Source organism: Alexandromys fortis, unplaced genomic scaffold, assembly GCF_014885135.2.
Source record: "Alexandromys fortis isolate MF-2015 unplaced genomic scaffold, M_Fortis_MF-2015_v1.1 scaffold_14, whole genome shotgun sequence".
Taxonomy (NCBI): Eukaryota; Metazoa; Chordata; class Mammalia; order Rodentia; family Cricetidae; genus Alexandromys; species Alexandromys fortis.
In genome coordinates, this window is record NW_026067910.1 from 14,794,188 (window position 1) to 14,821,150 (window position 26,963).

Below are 26,963 nucleotides of genomic sequence, written 5' to 3' on the forward strand. Positions count from 1 at the left end.
GAAGAAACTGCCAGAAGCAAAGACCTGTATTTTGGTTATAGCCATCTTAGTCACAAGTTAAGTAAGCTATTCAGAAGCCTCTGTAGGGCAAGTTCTGGGCCTAGGAAAATAACCCAGTGTTTTATCTCCCTGTGTGACCTCCAGTCCCCAGGCTTCAGAAGTAATTAACATTCCCTTTGTTAGTTAGCAGTTACAGACCCTCAATAGCTCCTTAATCTCTTTCTATCAGCTAGAGACCTCTCCAGACCTGACACTCCAGCATCCTTCCCTCCCCCTGCCTGTTTGCTATATAATGCTCCTGAGAAAAAAATAAAGTTGGCAGCTTGATCAGAATACAGACTTGCTCTTCATTTCTCGTGTCTTTTGTCCCTTTCATTCCTCTTTCCTCCAGGGTTCAAGACACGAACGAAGGGCAAGAACCCATACTGGGTGAGGTAATCCAGACCCATAAAGACAAATGTAACATGTGCTCACTAATGAGTGGATTTTAGACATAAAGCAAAATAAAGCCTAAAATCTACCACCTCAGAGAACCTAGACACCAAGGAGGACCCTAAGAGAGACATAAATGAATCTAAAAAGGAAAAAAAAAATGACAAGATCTCCTGAGTAAATTTGGAGTGTGAGAATCCCAGGAGAAGCTAGAAGGTGAAAAGGAAGGAAAGAATGGGAGTGGAGAAAAATGTATAGCACAATAAAAACAATAAAAAAGAATTTCCTGTAATTAGCTGAAAATGAAAACAAAACACACTAAAGGTATTTGACAACTCAAGGTGCTGTTCTTTAACAGGCCTTATAGTCCAGGATTAACAGGTTTCTTTCTAACCTCAAGCAATAGCCTGTTGCTATGATACCAAGATATAAAATCTATTTCAATTCCCTAAGCATATTTTGCAGGTTACTCCTGCTGCCTAAATCAAGAGCAACCTACAAAGCACTCCCAGGACAACACCAAAAGCATCTGTACCAGTTCCTGGGACTTCACCATTAGTACCAGCTACATTCTTCTTCTCTTCCTCCTTCTCCTCTTCTTTCTTTTTCATTGTCCTTTCTCTGCAAATTTCTGGGACTTTCTGCTCCAGCTTCTGTTAACTCGGTTTGTTCTCACCACGCTATAAAGACCTATACAATCTTGCAGACAGAGAGAATAACCAGGAAAGCTATGTAAACAGACAAGAGAAGTTTATGGCCCCTGTTTCATTAGCACATTCTTCCAAATGTAGCAAGATCTGAGGACTTATTCGATTTGAAGTTCACAACTATTGCTCTAAGCAGTTGAAACAATGATGCCTATCAGAGGCACTGATGGAGATTTGTCTTTTTCTGGGGTGTGGGTAGATGGTAAATTAGTTTTCCTGATAGCAAAACACAAGCTGTAAAGCTCCTGAACTAAAATCATCAGTAAATTGAGGTGAAGGTGAGCATGAGGAGTTAGGAATTTTTTAATTCATGGTTAGGTTTAGGCCATTGCTTTCCTTATCTATAAGTGAGTAAAACCAGGGCATGCTTTTTTTTTTTTTTTCCAGCTATGAATCAACAGCTTTGGACATGTTGTAATTCTATTCTGGGATATCTGGGAATGCCTAAAATGGAGTACTTTTTCCGGGACCCTAAACACTTAACGAATGCCTGTCAATGAAGATAATTGCAGGAAGGCTATCTCTATGTTTATATTAAAGAATAGATACCTGGTAGGGGAAAGCAGGTTTTTTAACTGCATGACTGTTTTTACACATAGCTAGGTCATGTAGTGAATAAACAAAAAAAATGCACAGGGAAAATTGTGCTCAGATCAAATAGTGCTGAAATGTAGAAGATAAATTCCAAATTTGTAATAGGTGGGGATAAACTACAGAGAATTCTGAAGCAAGGAACAGTCACTTTCTTTATTCACAAGGCAATAATTCCAACGTGCCTTGCACTCTGACCTAATCCTCTAAACAAAGGCCTTGGCTCTGATGTGTTTGTTATTCTTTTGGTCCCTGCCCTAGCCACGCCCACACCCATACCTCTGACCTGCCCGTCGCCATCTTGGGACCCTTCCTCTCTTTCTGCTTCCTTGGCGTGCACACGCGTTTTCTCTGTCTCTCTCTTCTTTTATCTCTCCTCTCTCCTTTTATCTCTTTTCTCTGTCTTTCTTTCTCCCTCTTCCTTAATAAATACTTATGGCTATTTCCTGTGTTTACGTGTCTGTTACCTGCCACCACCGTGGGCCAAGGAAGCGTGCCCTCCTGTAGCCGCTTTCTCACGGCGGGCTCCGCCAACCCACCGCGGAATCGTTTTTTAAGAATAACAAATGGACTGTTACAGTGTGTGAGTTCATTCTGTTATCTCTCAGAATAGAAATTTTCTAAGTCCCTTTTGCTATTCTAAGGCAACTGATCTGAACCTTGACAGAAAGTCAGTAGAGCTGGACTCTGCTGGCTCCCCAAATCTCTGCATCTGCTCATATGGGTTTCTGGAGGAAGTCTCTCTGATGAGGACTGAAGTAGGCAAAACAGTATAAAAGGAGGAAAAAATGATCAGTGTCTCTCATAAACTTACATGTCGATGTTCAGAGTAAAACACTAGTAAACTGAATTTACACTCACACACACACACACACACACACACACACACACACACACACACACTATGAAGAAATGACATGTATTTTCCAAAAATGTAAGGCTGGATCTTGAGAGATCTTTTTAATGGTAAGATAAACAAAAGCAGGTTCCTAAAATGCATCTGAGCAACAGTAAAATGATCAAAAATAGGAAAAAGGAGAAAATAGGAATAAAAATGTTCAGCAGTAACAGGTCTTGGGAGTGAGAGCTTGGCCTGGCTTTCAGCAGGGCTTCTGTTTCCAGGTTCCCTGCCATATAAGGAGCCTGTACTGCACATTCCTGCCACCGTGGACCCTGGCATAGCTTTTCTGTCATGATGAACTGAAATTAGAACTGTGAGCCTTCTCTTAAATTGCTTTTTTCCCCTTGGTTCTATCTCTGCAGTGAGAACAGTAACTAAATCTACATCATACAAATAGAAGTTGTACAGAAGTCGGTGAGCGAGACAAGCTTCTTTGTTTTGTTGCTGTTGTTTTATTTTTGTTTATTTGTTTGGTTCTTGTTTTTGTTTTTTTTTAAATATGGAAATTGTCCAAGCTTCTATAAGCTTATTATCAATTCATGATGACATTTTTTCAAGATGTGTTGGTATGTGCCAACTCAGTGAGCATTTAAAACTTTTTTAATTATTTTGTTGTTGTTAAATATTTTTGTTTCTTTCATTCAACCACAAAACACAATATTTTTATGTGTAGTTGCTGAGAAAACTATACTTTTGGGCTTGATAAATAAAGTGTTATTATTTCAGTGACAACATGTTTTTTGCTGGGCATAATACAAGACTATCTCAGTTAATTAATTAATTAATTAATTATTCTGCTGGCATGATAAAACCACCCAGAAAAGGTGCATACATAAGGCAGGAGCAGTTTAATTGCAGCTCAGTTTGACATTGCAGTTTACCATAACAGAAAAGTCACAGCAAAGAGAGGCTGAAGCAGCTGGTCACATTGTATCACCATTTCCCTGACAAATGCTGAACGTTGCCCATAATTAACTACTGCTTGTTTTATTTCTTTTAGATTGCTCATATGTATTGATTCCCATGCATAATCTTTGATTAACTAGCATACTTTGTGTCAGATGGTCTTTCCTAGGAAATTACCAGATATGTGTTTGAAACTCTGTTTAAGTCATCCTATGGTCTGGTATGTACTAATGAGGCTAAATTCTGTCCTTGTACCTTCTGTCCATGGTCATCAATTTCATTACATTCCTCAATCTTTTCCTGTCTTTTTACTACTGCCTTTTGTAAAGTCTGAATAAGTCCAGTGTTCTGTTCTAATGCCCTCACTGAGGATTCCAAGATATGACAGTTGTTCAGTAAAGTTAATGTCTCATCCTTGGAAATAATTTTGACTGTGTGCATATTAACTTCCTGAAGAGATACCTTATCCATTAAGCTATCATAGCTTTTCAATAGATTCCCATATTTAAACTCAACAGCACAAATTCATTCAGATAATTTTGTCAAATTGATGCTATCCCATTCTGTAGTATTGAACTATTTTCTAAATGAGCTAATGTTGAAAACCAAACTAATTCCTAGAACCAAATAAAGGGATGTAGAAGGAAAGTCATGGAAGCCTTGCAGAATACCTTCCATAGTATAAGCGAAATAATTATTGAACTCCTGGATGCTATCAGTCATTTTTTTTTGTAGTTTCTCAGATATTTCCTGTCATAAGGCACCTATAATGAATTGGAGTAGGTGTACTAATTGTTATTGGCCAGCACATCTTGCAGTTGCATCCATGTGACTGAGAGATGTTAGCAGCAGTGACCAGTATGTGTTGCTTACTTTGGTACTGAAAAAATATGCTTTGTTTAACAAATTAAGAGCAGTTATTAAGGTGATCGACTGATTTTGAGAGTTGGAGCCCAGGATTAAGAGAAAACCTGAAGTTTTCTGTCAGTTTGAGTTTTGGACTATGTGCACCATGGAGATTGCAGGCAGCAGCATGTGGCCTGCATGCAAAGCACAGAGAGGCAGCCTGTGGGTCAGCCTACAAGCCCCTGGCAGGACTGTCAGTGCCTGATGTGCCACATGGCTGGTAGACTGATCCCACCCAATGAGCCATCTCTTCAATCCCTAACTCTTCTTATATAATCCTGGAGTACAATCCTAGAGAATGGTGCCATTCATAGTGTGGAGCATGACAAAAAAAAAAAAAAGTCTGAGGACTTCTGGATGAATTTGGAATATGTAACTTGGACCTTTGTGGCATCCAGTCATTCTTGTGACCCAGATCTGCCCCAGGAAGCTTCCTGGTTCTGCATGGATTAACTGTATAGCTACAAAGTTTCTGTTCCCTGTCTCTTGTCCTTCCCACTGGACAACAATGGATCAAAACAGAACATTCTTGCACTTGACATCACTTTGGGTAGGTTACTGTCATCCCTTCTACTCAGATAAAGATCAGAATGATTGATGTTTCACCTTCTTCACATACCACATTACATTTGTTTTTGAGATTGAAGTCTGTTCTTACTAGAGCAGTCTGTTTATGTATATTAGATATAAACTTGTAGTCTCTGGGTTATATAATTTTCTTTTGTCTGTTACATGAAGATATGAATGGACTACTTCATAGCATTCCCAAGAAACATTTATGTTCCAGGGAATACATCAAAAGTAAGTAACAGTAGAGGAGAGAGAAAAAGGGCTGTAGCATCTCATTCCCTTTGTGTCCTTCCTGGTCTTTCTTACTGATGTCCTCAGATGGCATCCTGCCATTTCCAACTTCTAATGCTGCCCGTATTAGTCCAAGGTGTACTGACTCACCATTTGTTTCAGCACTGTGTGCTTATTGTTCTAGATGCCTACAAATAGGCTTCACTTCCTACTTCTGTTTTCTAGGTCTGAGATCTTGTATCTGCCAATTTCTTTCCTGAGATTATTCGGCTCTACTTGGGCTCTAGACAAAGAAGGATCCAGAGTTGTTTTTTGAAGAAATTGGAATGGTGACCACTTGTCAGATCTTTGAGCACTGTAGCTCTGGGTTCTCATATGTAATTCTGTCCTCAAGTCCAGATTGGGAAATAGGCTTCAAAAATAAACAGCCTTCAGAGAACAAATTTAAGTGATCTTGAAATCTAAAGTAACTACTTGATTGCTACACTCTGAATACATTCTTCCAAAATTCACGTTGAAATTTAATCTCATGGCAACACTGCTAAGAGATGGGATCTTTCCAGTTATAGCATCACAAGGCCCTCTCATGAATGGACACATCTCTAGCCTTGTTAAAGAAATTTGTTGGTGTATATGTAAAAATATTGATTTTGTATTGAAACTTCATTGTGAACATTATACCTAATAAAACTGGAGGTTACACACACACACACACACACACACACACATACACACACAAGAAATGTTAGCTTTATCTACCATTGGAAGCTTTCGTATTCTACTCTGGAAGGATACCAACTCACATGCTAAGTAAAGCCCAGCAACCAGATTCTGTCTTAGACGGAAGGACCATTCTCACCACTCATCCCAGTTGGCTAGCAACAGCTGCCAGAATTATAGAAACTACATTTCTTCTCCTCAGATAACTTGCTTATGGGGATTTTGTTACAATAGGACAGATTATTAAAACAGTGCTCCAGGGAAAGTGTCATCATTTATTCTGGGGTATGTTGAGCTGGAAACTTTCAGCTAGTGTTGTACTCATTAGCTGCGTACTTTACCTTCTCATACTCTCCATCCAAAATCCTTGGAAAACCAGCATAAGCATTTAAAGTAGAACAGAATTCTCTAAAGTGAGTGTTGGTTGTAACATCTTGAAGCTGTAAACACATACAAACCAGGAGCACCGCAGTCCAGTCACTGAAAGACTCAATCAAACTCCCAATGAGAACTGTTCACTCTCTTTTTTCCTCTTCTCTTCCCCCCCCCTTTTTTATACAAAAAGATAGGGTTTGAGGAGGCTTATTCAGGAGCAGTTCCCATTTCCAACCACCATCTTGAGAAATATTTATTTTATTTATTATTCTACTCGATTTCCTTCTGTGATTAGAATTTGCAAAAAGTCCATCCTGAAATTCGCTATGAGCTAGAAAGAAACAATAGACTGTGAATGTATTTTGCCAACTGTAAGTCACACAGGCAACAATTTATACAGAAATCAGATTGTGGGTAGTCAGAATGAGGCTTGGCTTCTATTCCTGGGATGTGTGTAGCTATCAGAGGTTTCACAGATCTGAAAGGTTGTCAAGAATCCTGATGATCTTGGTTGTCAACACAATTAGATCTGGATTCAACAAAGCAACATGGCACTGGGCAGGTCTGTGAAGGTATTTCCTGGAGGGGGAAACTTCCTAATCTTTGGAAGGGAAAGGCACTTCTTCAAAGTAAACAGCACTTCCCAATGGTACCCCACATACGTAGAAGTTCAAGGAAAAGGCTATTGTTTCATGCTTGCACACCTTACTCCCTTGCTTGTAAGTGCACTGTCTGTTGTGTTGTTGCTTCTCCCACTATCCCCTTCTGACATCAGCACTCAGTTACCTCAGCCTTCCAATGTGAACTGAAAACCAGGGGCTTGTAATGATCTTCCAAGCCTTCTTTATCAGGTTTCGATGCTGAGAGTACAGCCTTATGGATGAGTAGTGGCCAGACTCTTAGCCTTTCCAGCATGCGGCTAGCCATTGTAGGACTACCCAGAGTGCATCATGCCAGACAATCTACAAATATTTTCTTAGTATATATTCATTTTGTGTGCTCTCTTCCTCTAAGAAGACTTTTAAGTTGCTTTCAAGTCTGAATTTTTTTCCTAATTTAACAGGCTTCTCCAGTCTATTGGATTCATAAGTTCACCAAAATGGACTCCATTTTAGGCCATGTGATATATTTTACTAATATTATTTTACTAATATAAAAATCACTTCCTACATCAAGAAAAGAGACTCAGGAGCAGTCATCTCTGAAGTTTTCCCAAGGATGACTTTCCTTATTTATTTTTTGCCTTATTATGTTAATTTTTTAAAAAATAAGTGCATTTTCTCACTTATGAATTCTGATTAAGAAAAACATTAACATTTGAATTAATAGAACAATAGACTAGAAATTTGTATCTACCTAAAAGAATTTAATCTCATCACATAAGTGCAAATCTCAGAGTGGAAAGCTCTCTTCAAAGAAAACTTTCTTCAAACTTCATACCATTTAGACAGGAACAGTGTTTGCAATGAGGATTGTCTTCAACTCTGTGGTTATTTCTAGGGAAGCTGCATTGAACAATGTATGCATCTGAGTTTGGACTCAAAGCTCCACTGGAGTCCAGTATTGAAAGGAAGAAAATAAGACATTCTTGTGCTTAAAACAGTAGGTGTTTCCAAACTTATTTTATTTAATAGCTTCCAATGGCTGAAGATTTCCATATCAAATAATTTTTTTATCAGAAAATGTACCTAAAATAAATTTAAGGATGTTTTTAGGAAACTTAATACTCTTTATGGGGACAGGATGTTTTGGATATTTTGTTTTTGGGACTTTGTGGTACCTGGTTAAATCATTTATGTAGCAGTAAATCATGCTTTGGGGAAATGTTAGCAAAATAAAACATAGTCTTCATTTCTTATATGGACAAAAGAAAGCTCTTGGTCATGTTTGAAGTGATAAATAAGACAAATTATCACTTATATTTTTCTATTTGGTTTGGGGATATAAGGCAATATTAAAAATGTACATACACACACACACACACACAGAGAGAGAGAGAGAGAGAGAGAGAGAGAGAGAGATGACCTCAAGTATTCTGCTTGAAGATCAGTTAGAAGTTTCAATAATCCTTTATAAAACAGGAAAAATAAGGCGTTTTTTTTTTCATTTTTTTCAAAAGCTACTAGGGAAAACATTTCTAAGTAGATATTCCTAACAAAATATTCCTGTAAATGGTTACACATATCCTTAAACCTAGGGATGGTGGCATAATGAAAGGTTATGCTCTGGGAAGAAAAAGTCTATCCAGAATAGAAAAAGGACCAGTTACAAATCACAAGAATTCAAAAGAAAAAACTTTCAACAATAAGAATTTCCATTTATCTGTTTTTTTTCATAAAATTTATAAATAGCTTTAAAAGAGAACATAGACTAATCAATTTGTTTTAGTTTCTTCAGTTTTCTAATCAAGGAGTTGGACTAAATGCTAATTTTTCAGTTGTAGTAGTCTATGATTCAAGCTAATATAAGATATTAAAATGGTCCCATTGGTTTATTCAAATGATAATAGAAAAGGCGGGCTTAAACTTACAAAGCCTGGCAATGTAATTATTTTCGTTTTATTGATAACAAAAAGTATTAAGTGATGAAAGATATTATCCAAAGTTTGAATCCTCTCAGTTTCTAGTCAGTACCCCTGTTTCCAAATCAGCCTGGCCATCAAATATATTACATTGTTTTGTTTTATTAAAGATTCCAGGAATCTCAGATCCCAACTGCTAGAAATCTATTTTTATTATTTTTAGGCCTTCCCATTTTTAAAGGAGAGCTCAGAATTCTGGCTTGATCATAGAAACAGGGGGCTACCGATCAATCCCAGACTGCCTGGGATACAGGGGTGCTGCCTGAGACATTGCCTGGGACAAAAGGTTGCAGGGAAACAGACATGAACACAGCAGAGACAGGGGGCTACTGATCAGTCCCAGAATGTCTGGGATACTGGGGTGCTGCCTGGTATACAGGGGTGCTGCCTGGTATACAGGGGTGCTGCCTGGTATACAAGGGTGCTGCCTGGGACACAGAGGTGCTGCCTGGGACACAGAGGTGCTGCCTGGGACACAGGGGTGCAGGGAAACAGACAATAGCTTTAGCTTATCATTTCAACCCAAGGAACCATTTTTCCAGGGTTTTCTCTTCTCTAGGGTTTAAAGTATAGAGCAATTAACACCCAATTTCTTGGCTGCTCTCCCGTGGTAGGAAAAAGTCCTTTAAGAGTGGGAGAGTGGATCTATAACCTTCACTACGTGTGCCAAACTCACACTCTAGACACTTAATTCCACTTAAGCCCTGGAAACCTTTTACTGTAAACCACAAATCTAGCCATCACCACGCCACAGTCTCAAGCCTTTTAAGGCAATCTGTGATTTACAAATTACTTATTTTACTTCAGGGAATGGAATTATAAGGTGGATTCCTTTTAGTGGCTACAGTATCATAAGGAGAAAGCCCACTGAATTTGCTAGGCATGACAATTTCTTTTTGGGTGAAGTAGATTAATACTAACCATGTAACACAATTGCTCTTAAATGAGAACAATTTACAACAAAGTTGTTTTAAGATCGGCCATGTGAGATTCTGCGGATCTCAACTTTCCTACTTCTCCTATGCCACTTATCAATATAGATTTCATACATCTGGTGTGAGCAAATTGTAGCCGTGATATATATTGGTGGTCAAATTGACCACCAATGCCCAAATTTAGTTTAAGGCCTTTTTACACAGGATAAGAAATGCAATATAGTTTAGCTATCAATGAAAGGTTGTTCCTGGTCATCCTCCTTATAAAAAATGGGAATTAGTCTTTTATCTTCTAATTATTGGGAAAAACTTAGAAAAAGGAAAAATCAAAACAAGTGACTTACCTCCACAGAGAAAGAACTCCAAATAAAGTATCTAAACTTAAAAACTTACCACAATTTTAACAAAAGGTAAAATTCAGCACAATTTAATTCCTTTTCTGCATCTCATTTAAGGAAGGTTTGTTATTGAAATCAACAAAAGAAATTCAATATTTTGTCCTGTTATTATTAAGGCAGTCTTATGATACTGGCTCCAAGAATCAAGTATACAGTTAAAGCCAAGTGAGACTACCAGATGATATACAAAAACACGGATGAGCATCTTATACCTGTTTTAGAAGACTGATATGTTATACTAGTGATGTTTTCATTTAAACAAGAAATCAATAGTATCAGTTACCTCCGTATGGGTTAAGATGCTGTTTAAAATTGATTTCTGGAAAACTTCTAACGTTTGGTTCATGTATAATTCTCATTTTTCAATGTAGTTAGTGGCCAAGGAAGTGTTTAAATAATATATGAATGTCAAATGCCTTAGGTATATACCTATTAAAAGGTATGCAAAATATAAATAGGATTGTATATTTTCAAAACTTTAAAATAAACACAAAGAATATATAGGTCTACATGTTATAATTTAAGGTCAACACTAGCACATAATTTTTTACCTAAATACATTCCTATGACAATACATGCACCTACAAACACATGGCCATGCACAGAATCTTGTTTTCTGCATTTGCAAGAAAGTTAGACTATACAATATTGTACATTGTTTCAACTTAAATCATTTTGGAAAGTCAATGAGGATGGCAATAAAAAAATTTAACCTAAGAAATTAAAGTACAAGGAGATAATTATCCCACAGATTAAAAACACTGAAGACCGATGGAAAGTTAGGGTTAGATTGCTTGTCCCAGTGATCTTGAAAGTTGCAGAAGAGAACAGGATTGTTTGTAAACACTCTGAATATTCAGTTTGGCAAAAGGGATGAGAACTTGTATAATCCAGCAATCCAGGCTAGATCTAGACCATCTGGGCTTCGGTTTGCAGAGAGACTTTATAGCTGTAGGCAGTCCTCCGTAAGGCTGGGGGTGCGGATGGCGATCTGGATGCCCATCTGGATGGGAGTCGGCGATTAGCTGGTCTGGCAGGTCGGGAAAATCCTTTTCCATTCGAGGCTTTCACTGCTATGGATTCCTATAACACAAATAAAGGCCACGATCTCCTTACACATGCCACCTTTATCCACAAAAAACATCAAAAGGATCATCATCACCACCACCATAACAACAATAATAAAAATGTTCATAAGATTTTCTGTTCATGGTTCCAACTGTCCTTTCAATATGTTTTCTATATTTATTTTTTTTATTATATATACGTGTTTTGCCTGTATGCACTGTGTGTGTACCTGGTGCCCATAAAGGTCAGAAGTGGTCATCAGATTCCCTGAAACTGAAATTATAGGTGGTTACCAGGACCTCTAGAAGAGCAGCAAGTGCTTTTCACTGCTGAGCCATCTCTCTAGCTCCCACAACCCTCTATCTGGCCTGCCTAATAAAGCTGATATTCTTGTACCAGAGACAGGCAGTGAGGACAAACTTGGGTGTTACTATTTTCCTTCATAGCCAAGCAATAGCCTCATTTTTAAAATTGTCCCTTTGGATATGTAAATTTAATTCAAGTTTTTCTTTTTAAAAAATGAAGTAAAGCAATGCAATATGTTCCTAAGGATCTACAGTAGAATGAAATTGAATGAATGAAACTTATGCCCTGGCAATGCTGAAGCATGCATGGGCAGCACGTATATGGCGGTTCTGTTGAACTTGTCCATATAGGGTTTCATGGTCTAAGTTGATGAGAACAACTGACCAGGTCTCTTCCTCAAGAGGGCACCAGATCTCATTACAGATGGTTGTGAGCCACCATGTGGTTGCTGGGAATTGAACTCAGGAACTTTCGAAGAGCAGGCAGGGCTCTTAACAGGCAGAGCAATCTGATCAATGAAAAAGAGGAAAAATTCAGCATCTATTCTTAGTTAATGAGAAATTTGTTTGTTAATGTACGTGTTTGTGTGTCTCTGGTCATAGGACCTACAGAGTTATGGCTTCAACTAAAATGAAGGAAAGTACAAAAGCCAAGGGATTATTTGAAATGCTGACTAATGATAATAAGTCATCTTATTTAAATTGCATATTTACATAAAGGGAATTTTGTATAAGTCTTCATAGTAAATACCAATTTTCTTGACCTCTCCCTTTACAATTAATGAAGACTGTACTCTTTTAAATGGACAAAAGAAAAAAAGAGAAGAAAAGTTTATTTAAATACCCATTCTTTTTGTTAATTTTCATGTGAAAGGTATCTATGACTAGCTGTATTTTGTAGACCATCTTTTAGTGGAAAAAACAAAGGATCTGTTTTTGTTTCTTTTGAAATTTTGAGCATTTAAAACGAGACATTGTTTTGAATGATTGCTTTGCCTTCACGTACATTCATGTTGCAAACCCTATGAGGCCACAGGTCACAAAATAGGAAAGTCTGAATCAATCATAATCAAGAAAGTGGAAGCTATTAAAAATTAATTTACTGAAACAATAAAACTTTAGAGTAAAACTGTAAGTCAACAGATATGTATTATGTTTTTTTTAAAGAAAAGAAACAAACAGCTTTCCCTAGGTTTTCGAAAGTATCTTTTGTCATTTATTTATTTGTTTGTTTGTTTGTTTGTTTGTTATTTACTTATTTTTGAGGCAGTCTCACTACTTAGGCCCCGATGGCCTGGAGCTAACTTTGAGAAATCACTCCAGTCTCAAACTCATAGAGATCTACCCATTTCTGCCTCCTAAGTGTTGAAGTTAAAGGCACAATCACCACTCGTGTCCTTACTATTACTTATTTGTAAGTAATGTACTAGATGAAGTTTTTAAAACTATACCCTCAGCTCATATTAAGATATTGCCTCACAAAGGGCCAAGACGTTAAGAAGATCCCCAACATAGGTTGACATCGTACTTATATGATCTAGAAACTAAACTTGACTTCAGAGCTATTGCTCAAGACAGATGTAGTCCCTCATTTCTCAACTGTGCTATCTTAGTTGAATCTAGTCCTTGCTCCACTTGCTGAATCCCACACTAATCCCGAGTGTTCCATTTGACACAATTCTAAACATTGACATGATACCGCCACTTACATCAGAACCACCTTTGGTCCAGTTATCTCTGAAACATCTTGAATTTTGCTGCGCAGGCCTTGTCTCTGTCTCAAAGGTTTTCAGCAGCTTTTCCACAACACCGTAATTTGATCTGGGATCAGCTGACCTCGGCCGGCTAGAAAAATTGCTTGGTCTCCAATCATGCTCATGGAACATGAGCTGATAGCTGCTGGGACTCGTACATGCCTGTATTTGTTTGACAGGGCCAGTTGCAGAGACTTTTGCGGAATTACTGAACACATTTTCTATGGGTCCAGGTGTGAGGTCACTAACTTCCAAACTACTAGTCCCACCGTCATGTTCTGGCATGTCACCTCTATGAGCAAGAGAGCTATCAAGAAGGTTGAGATCATCAGGTGATTTTGAATCATTGTGACTCTGCTGTATTGCTTGACAATTTCTGTCCGTTCTGAAGACAGTTCTGTTAAATTCATCAATCTTTGCTGCCAGCCTTTCATTCCTTGGAGTCTGTTCATAACTGCAGCTGTAACTTCTAGGTGGATCTCTCTGTGTCACTGAGGGAAGAAAGTCATTTTTCACATAAAGATCAAGCTGAGATTTATTAGGATTATCTGGAATCACCTTTTCAAATTTTGCTTTATTGGGTGGAAAACCAGTTTTTTGGGACTGCACAGAAGGGCTCTCCTTTGTACCTGATAGAGAGTCACATAACCACATATTAAGTCCAATCTCTTCATTACCTGGAGGCTTGCTATCTATTTTGACTTCTGGTGTCAAAGAGGAAACCATGGTACTATCTTTCAAATTTTTCTCTTCTTGTGGAAACAGTGGAGACTGCCTCAGAAGGAGATAAGAATTGCAGTTAGTTTTGTTTTGACTCTCATGGGCCACCCACCTGTGATATAAACTTTCCTTCAGTCTTTCTTGGGCTTGTTCAGAATATAAACTGGGGAAATTTCGAGAGGTACTTCTTGGAGGAGGAACTGGAGGAGTTTCACTTCTTTGTAAGTCAATTAAACCAATTCCACAGTTTTTCATAGAATTGTTTTGGAGTCCATTGGCACAGCTCAGATTCTTTTTCTGTTTTTCTTTCTCCCTATTGGTTGGAAGGATGCCCTGGCCATTACTGATCAAGTGGTTCCCATGAGGTACACTGATTTCATTTGGCATTTCCTGGAGAACAGAATCAGACTTCATCCTAAACAATTATAAATCAAGGTATATTAATAACATTTTTTCAAAATGAGCTTTTAAAAGAAGTCATAGTTTAAAAATGTATTTATGCTATTAGAAAAAGTCACAATTTGCTAAAATATTATGTGTGTAGTTATATATGTGTGTATATGTATGTGTACATATATATAATGTGATTATATATATATAATGTGATATATATGTGTGTATATATGTATGTATCCTAAATTAATTTATTATAAGACCTATTTATTGCTTTCTTGTAGGGTAAAGTCTTCAGTGTTATATTCATGGTTCTAACCCAAATTTTAGTCAGTGTCATCCCTTACTTTTCCTAGCATGAAACCTCATGCTAGATTCAAAATATGCAATGTAGTCTCTTGAGTTTCTGCTCTTGATGTTCCCATTTCTACAGTATTTTCCCTATCATATTCTTTTCCTCATTTTCCTATGCAAGTTCTATTTTCTATTAAATAATTCCTATGCAGCCTTCACTTTTCTCCTTGGATTTTAAATAACATTGGGAATAGTGTCAGTCTGAGTAGAGTATAATGAACACTAGGTAATTCCAAGTGGAAGGTGTCATTTGAACTTGAAAGGAAGGTAAGACTGTATTTTATGAATCAAAGAAAGGTACTAAGAAGAAATAAACTCTAGCAAAGTGTGCCCATTGAGAGAGTGAAGAGCATCCTGCATAGACTTAAAGCAGAGCGAGAGACAATGAAAGATAGTTTATGCCAAATCTTAGAACAATGTTAGTCCACATGGTGAGGCTTTAAAGTACTTTCTCAAGGTCATGGAATGACCATGGAAGCTTCACTTTTTAGTGGTTTTTGTTTTTTGGGGAATTTCACAAATATATTTTGATCATGTTTTTCATCTTCCTTTAATTCCTCCCAGATCCTCTCTACCTACCTACCTAATCACTCAACTTCATGTTCTTTTTCACCATGACAGCTTGAGATTCTATATAATTTGTAAATGGAGATGGAGAAGTCTTTGCAAAAGACATGAGTAGAGTAACAATGTGGATGAACAAACATCAAAATCACATAATAAAATAAATTATACATATTCAACTTATAAAAAGCTCCTACAACAATTTAAGATGAAGTATAGGAAACGCCCATTAACAGAGGACAGAAGGGAGGAAGCTCAATGGGCAAATGGAGTGCAGTGCACAGTGACAAACTCTGTTGCAAGTCATCACAAAGCTTCTCAGGTTCTTCACAGCTAAGTAACAATAAGAAATATCATTGTTATAAAAGAAGCCCCGGTTCCTCAATGAGCTAAATATTGATACAAAATAATATGTACTTAGCCATGCACAGAACTCCAAATTATTTTTTTAAACTTAGTTAAAGCTTAGTCTTAAAATTACATTTTGATTCTGACATAAAACCAGAGCTGGTGCCATATAGACATATAATGTGTTACTTGGAAGTACATATTCCTTTATTATATACCTAACTGTTGAGAAATAAATGACCCAGTATTAAAATATTTAAACAGAACATCTTATACTGTTCAAATACCACATTGTTAACTTTGTCATGTTTAATAACTGATTTAACTGGATCTGCCCATTTGCATATTTTTTTTCCTGCTGACACACAATGAGAAAGAACTACAGTAGAGGATACATAATCATTTATTACAGCCTATCTTAACTAAACACCAAAAGGAATATCATATTCCTAATATTTAAGTAATGAAATGGATTGGAAAATTACTTTTTTAAAAAAATATTTATTTATTTATTATGTATACAATTCTTTCTGCATATATGCCTGCAGGCCAGAAGAGGGCACCAGACTTCATTACAGATGGCTGTGAGCCACCATGTGGTTGCTGGGAATTGAACTCAGGACCTTTGGAAGAGCAGGCAATGCTCTTAACCACTGAGCCATCTCTCCAGCCCCCTGGAAAATTACTTTTAAGAATTCAAGAAATAAGGTATACCTTAAGAGGCAGTTTAGATTCATTGACTATAAACAGAATTCTTTTTTAATTTCCAGTATTACAACGATCACATGTGTACCAGCCTACCTTCTGTGGTTAGAACGCTTTCGGATTTCCTCTTGAAAGGTACACAGTTCTTCACTAACTTTTGCAAGTTCGTCAAGAGCCTTCACACACATAACACATAAAAAAGAACCTTTGTTAGCACTCAGAAGTGTTCACACTTCTTTAGAAACAGTTTCTGGCTGGTCCTATCTTACTTACTATGTTAAGAGCAACAGAACAGTTTGTACTCTCCTCCTCAGAAGGCCTCCTGTCAGCCCACACATCACATGCCTTCTCTTCTGTGGCCATCAGATTCAGAAGCCCTACTTTGCTTTCCAGGGGTACGTGTTTTCTGTACACTTGATTTCCTTCCCTGAGGAAGTCTCTTTCTACTTGGTTTTCCTTTACCAGACCATCTTGGTGATTTGTCACTCTGAATTCACATTGTCTTGAATTGGGGAGATTTGGAGGGAATTCCATTTTATTTCGAACATGATCAAGATTAATAACCTTAGAATGTTCATTCATGTTCATTTTCCTCCTCAGCTTTACTTCCTGGCAAAGCTGTAAGAAATAAAAATTAAAAATTTACTTTTCATAGTTTATTTGATCAATATATTCTTTCTTTTCTTTTTTGATCTATCTATCTATCTATCTATCTATCTATCTATCTATCTATCTATCTATCTATCTATCTATATTTAAAAGTAGAATCTCACTACATAGTCTTGAATCGAACCTCATTCTGAAGATCAGAATGACTTCAAACTCCCAAATATCTACCTGTTTCTGCCTCTGAGCAGTGGAAATAAAGGTGTTTGCTGGTGTGCATAGCTTTGATCCATATTATTGACACTGAGCAAATTATTTTGAGTTCTATTTGCAATATTACTATATACTACCATGGGTATTAATGCTTGTGCATATAGAGAATGCCTATGAAACAAGAATGAGCTAGAACAGTTGTAGTGAACCATGAAGACTAGTTTTTAGTAGGGCAAAGTAGGGATTCTGTTTTTCTGATAAGAAATCAGAATTAAAAAATGGGTTACAGATATAAACAGAATTCTCAATAGAAGAATCTCAAATGGTTGAAAAACATTTAAGGAATTGCTAACAATTTTAGCCATCAGAGAAATGTGAATCAAAATGAATTTGAGATGACCATACAGAATGGCTAAGATCAAAAACACTGATGATAGCTTATGCTAGGTAGGATGCAGAGTAAGGGACACGTTCTTCCATTGCTGGTAGGAGTACAAACTTGTACAGCAATTTTGGAAATCAGTACGGCAGTTTCTCAGAAAACTTGGAATCAATCTACCTCAAAACTCAGCTACACCACTCTTGGGACATGTGCCCAAAGGATGTTCATAGTAGTATTATTGATAATAGCCAGAACCTGGAAACAACCTAGATGCCCCTCAACCAAAAAGTGGGTAAAAAAATGTACATTTAGACAATGGAGTATTACTCTGATGTGGGATTCCCCTCTGTATGCTGTGAATAAGACTGGTTAATTAATAAAGAAAATTGCTCTGGCCTATTGATAGGGCAGAACTTGATAAACAGGGAAAACTAAACTGAATGCTGAGAGAAAGGAGGCAGTCAGAGAGAAGCCATGTAGCCCAGCTGGAGACAAACACCAGAACTTTAGCCGGTAGGTCAGGACCTCCTGGTGATGCACAGATTAATAAAGATGGGTTAAATGAAGATGTAAGAGTTAGCCAATAAGAAGCTAGAGCTATTGCGCCAAGCAATGTTTTAATTAATACAGTTTCTGTGTGATTATTTTGGGGCTGAGAAGCTGGGAACCAACAAACAGCCTCCTTTCAACATTACTTAGCAGTAAAAAACAATGAAATCATGAAATTTGCAGGCAAATGGATGGAACTAGACAAAATAATCTCAAGAGAGGTAATCAGACCTAGAAAGACAAACACAGTATATACTCACTTATAAGTGGATATTAAATATAAAGCAAATGATAACTAGACTACAACATATAGTCCCAGAAAAGCTAGGTAAGAAAGAGGACCCTAAGAGGGACATACATGGATCACCCTAGGAAGCAAAAATAGAAATCTTCTGGGTAAACTAGGGCTTGGGGGAACAAGGAGAAGGGAAGTGGGATAAGAGCATGAGGGAAAAGAATGGTTGAGTTGTGAGAGGGACAGAGAGGAGAGCATGGCAAATTTCCAGGAACCTATAAGCGTGACCCCAGCTAAGACTCTTAGTAATAGTGGAGAGGGTGCCTGAACAGGCCTTCTCCTCTAATCAAAATGGTGACTACTCTAATTATCATCATAGAACCGTCATTCAGTAACTGATGGAAGTAGATGCAGAGATACACAGCCAAGCACTGGGCTGAGCTCCTAGAGTTCAGTGGAAGAGAAGGTGGTGGTATTATATGAGCAAGGGTTCAAGATCACGATTGGGAAACCCACAGAGATAACTGACACATGCTAGTGGGAGCTCATGAACTCTGTCTGATAGCTGAGAAGCGTGCATGGGTTCAAATTAGGCCCTCTGAATGTGAGTGACAGTTGTGTGGCTTGGTCTTTTTTGTGGGGTCCCTGGTAGTGGGACCAGGATTTATCCCTGTTGCATGAACTGGCTTTCTGGAGCCCATTCCCTATTTTGGGATACCATGCTCAGTCTTGATACAGAGGAGAAGGATTTGGTCCTGACTCAACTTGATACACAAACCTTTGTTGACTCCCCATAGGAGACCTTACTCTCTCTAACGAGTGGATGGGAGGTGGGGGAGAAGGATAAGGAGGGAAGGGAGGGGAAACTGTGGTTGGTATGTAAATGAATAAAAAATACGCATATAAAAAAATAAAGGAAGTCTGGATCTGTACAGAATACAGAAGCACAATAACAAAATTACACTGACCTGAATCAATTACTGGCTATTCTCCCTAACCACTTTCTGATATAATAAGAGTTTAACATTAATAAAGTAAAATATTTTAAACATATGATCTCATATAGCAACATTAATTATCCAAAGAGCTGACAACATCATATAGTAAATCTGCATATTCTTCCCTCTAAGTAAGCCCTTATTAATTATCCCCTTTAGCTCGTCAACTGCATTATTGAGGGGTAGATATTATAGTGATATTTTTAATGACACAGTGATACATATTCCTTAAGAATGTTGTTTGTTTTTGTGCAGATTAAATTGAGTGCATAAGTGTTCCACATGATAAAACAGAGCTTGAAAGCTTGGACCATCTATTGACTCTGTTAAAGACAATCCTAAATTATTTCCTAAGGAGGCTACCTCAGTGAGAACAGCAGATACTCTGTCAGCTCACCCCTAAAATGAAGAAGGAAGTGGCATTCTCCTGAGACTTGTATCTTGCAAAAGCATGTCATTTTTCAAAACAGACCATCAAATAACTTTAAAGCTTTAAAACTTCATTTCACAAATGCAATAAATGTCTTTAATAACAACATACTTACTTGATAATGAACCATAATTTCATTTGAGAGAATGTACGTAACTAATATATTAAGAATACATGGTGCTTTTAGTTACCCAATGTTAATTAAAGTTTTAGTCACTCACCTCATTGAAGCAAGGTTGTCACCAAACTACAGCAATAAATGGATTGTTTTGATGCTTACAAAGTTATCTGTATTGAACTGCTGTTCAACAAGTGTTATTGAAGGAACAACTCTCAAAAGTACCATGTTAAATTTGAAGGTGTCATTGGTAGTGTTGTCCCCATTTAAGAATTCTTGAATAGGCTTGGTGTGGTGGTACCCACCTTTAAACCCAGCACCTGGGAGGCAGAGGCAGGAGGATCTCTGTGAGTTTGAAGCCAGTCTGGTCTATAAAGCAAATTTCCCAATATCTGGGGCTGTTAACAACAACAACAAAAACCCTCTCTCTTAAAACAAAACAAAACAAAAAATTCCTGAGTAAAAGGACAATTGTTGTATTTTCAATCCCCAAAGAAATTGTGCTCATCAAACACATGACCTTTCATTTTGCATGCTAAATATATTGGGTCTGAGAAAGTCCCATTCTTGTGTATTATATCCAATTCCTTCTGGATTCATGTCATCCTGCAAATTTGCCTTGGTACTATTTAACTTATGTGTAATTCTATGCCATTATAACTTCCCATAACTTTTCAACTTAGTTGACAAGTTAAAAGAACAACTACACCCCCCCCCCCAAACTAGTATACTGTAATGAATGGAGAACATTTTGTTTGGCATAGGGAATCTGTCCTATCTGATACTCAGTCCTTGAAAGACCATTCTTTCAAAGGACACAAACAGAAAAGATTGCAAAGTAAACAAAAAGATTTCAAGATTTCTATCAACTCAATGTAGCCATAATCATAGTTCATATGTGGATTATGTTCAAATGGTCTGAGTGCGTATAGCTTGACTCTTCAATAGCAATTGCAATGAATGTGGACAGGAGCTCAGCAGAGATGTACAAGCATCTTCATACCGGGTGCTGGATGCCGGATGCCGGATACCAGATGCCGGATGCCGAATGCTTTCACTCAGTGATCTTATTATTTAACATCACTGATGTTAGATATGTACACTCAGGAGTCTTCACTTTTCTAGCACACAGTTCAATAACCTGAAAAATTTAATACTAGATCCAAGTAACTTTTAATAAGCGTCCTGTATTTTTGAACAATATATTTGTTAAACAAAAAGCATTTGTTAGGTTTACATAATCATAATATTTCCAAGTACTGGATTTTTTTGTTTTACTTTTAAATACAAGGGTTGATTCTCTATATCCTGAGAAAATATTTCCTTGTGTTTTTCTCAACCTTTTTATCCTAGCTTTGTACTCTATAGACCATACATATACATTCGTTAGTATATATACATACATCGTTAGTATATATATATAAGATATTTACATTATGATTCATAAAAGCAACAAAATTACAGTTATAAAGTAGCAACACAATAAGTTTTTGGTTGGGGGGGTCACCACAACATGAGGAGCTGTATTAAAACACAGTAAGTTTTTGGTTTGGGGGGATCACCACAACATGAGGAGCTGTATTAAAAGGTTGACAGCATAAACAAAGTTGAAAACCACTTCTAAGTTTTCATTTTAATGCAAGGGTACCAAATAAAAGCAGTCTCAGAGACACCACTAGGTGAGGTTGTACTGACTTTGATCTAATGTTTTTTTTTTTTTTTTCTAGATTGGAGTTTACAGTATGTTTAAACTAAATCAAGCCATACCTCTTCAATCTTCTTCTGCATGACCTTCCACTGACTTTCCCATTCTTTTCTTTCATTATCAAACTGGTCCAGTAACTCCATCTTTTCCTTATGCCAGTTGGTCTCTGTGTTCTCCCACTGCTTTTGCAGGTCCATGGCAACTGTATGAGTGTCAGACAAGGGGTTTCTGCTCATCTCTGCCTTCTTTTAACTGTTTCTTGGAAGTGTGGAAGTGTTTGAATTGAAGTGGTCTCACTTGCTTTATAAAATAAAGATACAAGAAGATAGAGTCTCAAATTCATGTGCTTCCTGGAAACATCATTTTGACAAGAGTCAATGACATCATTAAACTATAGAAAACTAAACACAAAAGAAGCAAGATCTCCCTCATGTCAAGTGGGAAGACTGGACCAAGACCCAAAGCCAGGTAGTCACTGTGGGACTCCCATGTCTTAGTAAGAAGCCATACCAACCTTAAAAATGAAAAGGGTCATTATTTTACTTCCTCAAATAAGATCTCAAGTATCATGACTATTCTGTGAGACAAATTTTAAAACTTACTCATGGTCTCTTTTCTTTCATTGGGACTATCTATGTCTACATGTCTAGAATTATAACGATAGGAAACTGGAGAAAAACTTTCTTATGTTACACTAAGTAGTGACCAAAATGATTTCTAACATTCAGGAAATAAACTTTTATGGTTTGATGAGACATTTTAAAATACCAGAAATAGGGACTAGAAAGATAGCTCAGAGCTTTAGATTGCATATTGCTTACAGAGAACCCATGTTTGATTCTCAGCCCCCTTATTAAATGACGTATAATCCTCTGTAATTCCAGCTTCAGGGAATTCAACAGCTTTTTCTGAATTCTGTGGACACTTCCAATGATACATGTACATACTTCATCCCCACATATACACATAGTTAAAAATTAACCTTAAAATACCAGATACATAATTTTGTTATAAAAGTTGATATTTTATTTATATTAAAGTGAGGATATTCATAGCATTATTATGAACTTTAGATAGTATTATACATGTATAGCAATTTAAGAAATTAAAAAACTTTGGACTTTAAAATTCTTATTTTATGTGAAGAACATTTTTATTAATAAAAATAAAAGTGTGTATGTTTGTAGTGAATAGAAAAGTTTATTAATAATAAATGATTTATTTAAAATAATTATGCCAGTAAGGAACATAGAGTTATGTGTTGTAGAGAAGCCACTTGTTCGTTTCCCGGCTGCCCAAACTCCTGAAATAACCACACAGACACTGTATTATTTAAATCGCTGCTTGGTCAATTACTTAAGCATATTGCTAGCTAGCTCTTACATCTAGAATTAACCCATCTTCATTATTTTATATTTTACCATAAGGATTGTGGCCTATCAACAAGGTTTCAGCATGTCTGTCTCCAACAGTAGCTCCATGGCTTCTTTCTGACTCCACCTCCTTTGTCCCAGCATTCAGTTTAGTTTTTCCTGCCTACCTCTATTCTGCTCTGCACAGGCCCAAGACAGTTTGCTTATTAAACAATGGTATTTGCAACATACAGAGGGGAATCCTACATCAGTTATGTGTAACTCAGCAGGTTCACATGTTTAGCTTGTCAAGGTCCTGAGCTGATCTCCAGAACATGCATGTGTACAAACACATGTGCAGGCACACACACACACACACACACACACACACACACACACACACACACACACATCAGAAAGAGAAAATGAAGACCAAGCCAAAATCAAAACCATGATTTACCAGCTTACTAACTCATGGCCATATTGCTTTAACCTTTCTGTTACTCATGCACAAATCTACCAACAGTCAATGTTGCGGTGATTCTGTAATCATACAGAATAAAGTATGTATGAAAAACAATTTTGTATTCACCAAAGAGAACTGCATATTTCACACCCCGTATATTAGATAACCATGAAAGATTTTTGTTTTTGTCAGGTCTCTCCAGTCAAGATACGAATAAATTGTTATAGACTTGAAGGAATTGAAAGCATACCTTTTTGTTCAGGCTCTGCTTCTAAAAAAAAAAAAAAAAACTAAACCAAAACAACAACAAAAAAAACCCTACTGATGTTGAGATCTATATTTTCTCAAAAAGCATTTACCAATGACACTTGGATAGTTTTTGCATGTTTCCTTGGCACTCACTGTATCATTATCATTATCAAGTCAGTCAAGAAAAGTAAACAGTTCCCAATTTAGTTACAAACATGCTGTCATGAACCCTGTGTTAGTCACTCTGTTTCTAACCTCATTTTCTTCCCCAATATTACTGGATTTGCTTTTGCTACTCTTCACACCTATAAACCAGGAAGATCTAACAAAACAAAGTAAAGAATTTGCAGAATTTGGGTTTTTGTTTCGACTGACATAACATTTACTATTGTTAATTATCTGGTGATATTTCAGGTCCATCTAAAACCCATTCCCAGGAAACACAGACCAGGCTTGTTTTAAGAATGAGAGACTGCTTCAAAGCTATCTGTAACAAACTGTGACCTGGAAGTATTTCAGTGGCTATAAAGAATTGCCCCTGGGACATCTTAGGAAAATTAGGGAGGTCGAGGCATCAAGAGGAAACTATAAATTTAACTAAAGACATTATGCAGAGGGGATGGGATAATGGCAAGACAGAAAAAAGGTTTTATGATATCCCATGGTTTGTCCCAACTGTGTTTAAAAATTGCAAATACTCAGAAATTGTTCTCCCAAGGATTTACTACAGCCATGTACCAATGGGTGCAACTTTTTTTTTTCATTTTAATTCCTACCAAACCATGGGTACCTCAGAGTTTAAAGCCCTTCTATTTTTAGCTACAAGAAGATCATCCAGAAATACTCTAGATCAGTTTTATCCCTAATAATAGGAGCCTGTCAGCCCAGAAGACAATTGTGAAGGCCTGGATTTTGAGCTCCCCTGCATAGCATCAAACTGAGCTAGTGTTTCAGGGCTGATCTATCTACACAGCCTCCCCTTTCCAGAGCCAAAGGAAAACCTAGTTCGTGAAAGGTGATGGCTACTGTTGAAAATGAATGGTTTCATATCAAAAAGAAGGTTTGACCAAAAGGTCTATTTACAGCAATGTTTGCCAAAAAATTTCTTTTGTACAGAGATTTCTTTAGCTTTGCTAGCATCTCAGTCTTGTATTCATATACATATAAATATCTACTGTAACACAGAAAGAGATATTGCATTGTTCTCTAAAAACAAACTATTGGAGGGTAGGCATAGAAACATTCTGAGAAGTAAGTGACCAAGTAAGAGAATGTGCAGCAAGAATCTAAACACTACTGCTATCATAATGAATGCTTGAGAAGTGATTATTTCTTCCCTCTTGTGTTTCATTCGCCCTTTGCCTTCATCCTTTCCTTTGCCCATTTCCATGTAACCCACTTCCTAAAAAAGCTGATTATTTTGAATTCTACTTCCTTGGAAGCAAGTCTAACTGTGGAAAATTTTCTATACCCTTTGACTGCCTTGCCTAAGTATTTTTCAACTTTCTTAAGGATGTTTGCCAAGCCAAGTACACAGTGCAAAACCATTCATTGCTAGCAAAATGCTGAATAAATATATAAAACTTTTTTTTGCTATCATTCTCAATTAAGTTTTTAAGATGCCAAGCTAAAGGGTCCATTTTGTAGGGACAGCATGTTCTGTGATGAGAAGTTTCAGGGTCAAGTGGATCAGCACATTCAAAAGCTCAGATGTAGTTCTCTACACTGAAGCAAATATAAAAGTTCTCTTTGTTCTTAGCTGTCACTCTTTCCCTCCCTCAGATTCTGGCATCTATGGGGGAGGGAAGAAAAGATCTTTTGCGTTCTGCATCCTCTTTCTCATTTATCCTTGCTCTCTGTTTTATTTCAGCTTTCCCCAAGTTCATTCAGAAGAGAAGTTTATGGAGGAAATGTGGAAGGACAGAGGTAGCTGCATTTGTTAGTCCTACATGACTCCCTCCCCCAGCAGCACCAAACTGGCATTGTGTAATCCCTTTTAACCTACTTCTCCGCAACTCCAGAAGCCAAGATTCTGAACGACTGAGAGTGGTTGCGCAAGTGTGCTGATGGGAAGCAAAATGGTTCAGCTGATGGTTCAGTCCTGCTAGGGAGCAAAATTTAGGAGTAGCCAAAGTGTCTCACAGGGGATAAATGATAAAATACAAACTCTGACTAAAAACAACTTTTGGCATTGAGAAGCAAAGACGTCAAAGTAACAGCCTTGAGCAGAAGATGTACTGCTGTTGTTTCACCCACTCCCCCAGATCTGCGTCAGTGTGGTGATGGCCACACTTCTTTACCTGAGGCATGCTCAGTTCTTTCTGTGTCCTGGTTATGACCATTTCAAACTCCATCTTGTCCACTGAAAGCTGAATTTTAGCCAAGTACACTCTATGTGGAGAGGTTACTCTACTGCTACTTCTGTCTGCTCTGAGTATTTGTTCTGTGACCTTTTTCTTCCGTTCCTAAGTAGATTGCTTTTCATAGGATTCAGGTACTTCGCACACACAGGAGAATGCATACTCCAGAAAGAAGGGCAGAGGCAGCGTATCCTGCCAACTTCACATTCCCAGAAGAAATCATTTGGCCTGACAATGCTTTGCTCCTGATGAATTTGGAAGGACTAGAAAACACCATGCCTGGACCTCAAAGTACAGCACCACTTGTCCCCAAAACTCTGCATCTCATTTTCCAGGTTCTTATCAACCACTGATACCATTTCAGACAATTAAGGAATCCCATTTCTCTTGTGGTGTTCATCAGAAAATGAACCTATCCAGAGACCTCCCAACTTGACTTTCTAAGGAGATAATATGAAAGAAAAATTCACTGCTGTTCATCGCCACTTCTGCCTGCTCCTCGTTTTCTAGCAAGGCCAAAGAGATACAGCACATTCAATACCAAATAAATCAATTTTGTTTTCTCATTTGACCATCATCGTTTATTCTTGGCTCTCCAATTTTTTATTCATACTTTCAGTTGAAGCTATAGGCACATCAAGTTTAGTTTCCTTAACTGGCAAAATACAGGGTTTGATTAAAAACAGCAACCTTTGTCTTGGGGAAGCAAAGACCCAAGAGTAATAACCTTGAGGAGAAGGTGTACTGTTGCCATTTCTTAAAGACTCCAGTGTCTCCGAGCTCACTATGCAGAAACATTTATCCAGAAGTATAATAGTCATCTTAGATTAATATAT

The 26,963-nt window shown here is 37.3% G+C and overlaps 1 protein-coding gene across 3 annotated transcripts in view; it reads right to left on the minus strand.

Moving 5' to 3' along the window:
* Positions 1–9,314: 9,314 nt before the first annotated feature.
* Positions 9,315–26,963, minus strand: part of Kiaa0408 (KIAA0408 ortholog) — a 29,612-nt gene continuing 11,963 nt past the window's right edge. For 2 of the 3 annotated variants that reach the window (XM_050138170.1, XM_050138171.1), the window contains exons 2-6: positions 21,763–22,000; positions 16,738–17,082; positions 16,561–16,640; positions 13,336–14,515; positions 9,315–11,336 (exon numbers count right to left, since the gene is read on the minus strand). In XM_050138170.1, coding sequence (XP_049994127.1) covers positions 11,163–11,336; positions 13,336–14,515; positions 16,561–16,640; positions 16,738–17,082; positions 21,763–21,936 — 1,953 coding nt within the window. In that variant the 5' untranslated portion in view covers positions 21,937–22,000 and the 3' untranslated portion in view covers positions 9,315–11,162. Of the gene's footprint in view, positions 11,337–13,335; positions 14,516–16,560; positions 16,641–16,737; positions 17,083–20,098; positions 21,374–21,762; positions 22,001–26,963 lie in introns of those variants that run through there. The other variant, XM_050138172.1, reaches the window with a different exon arrangement.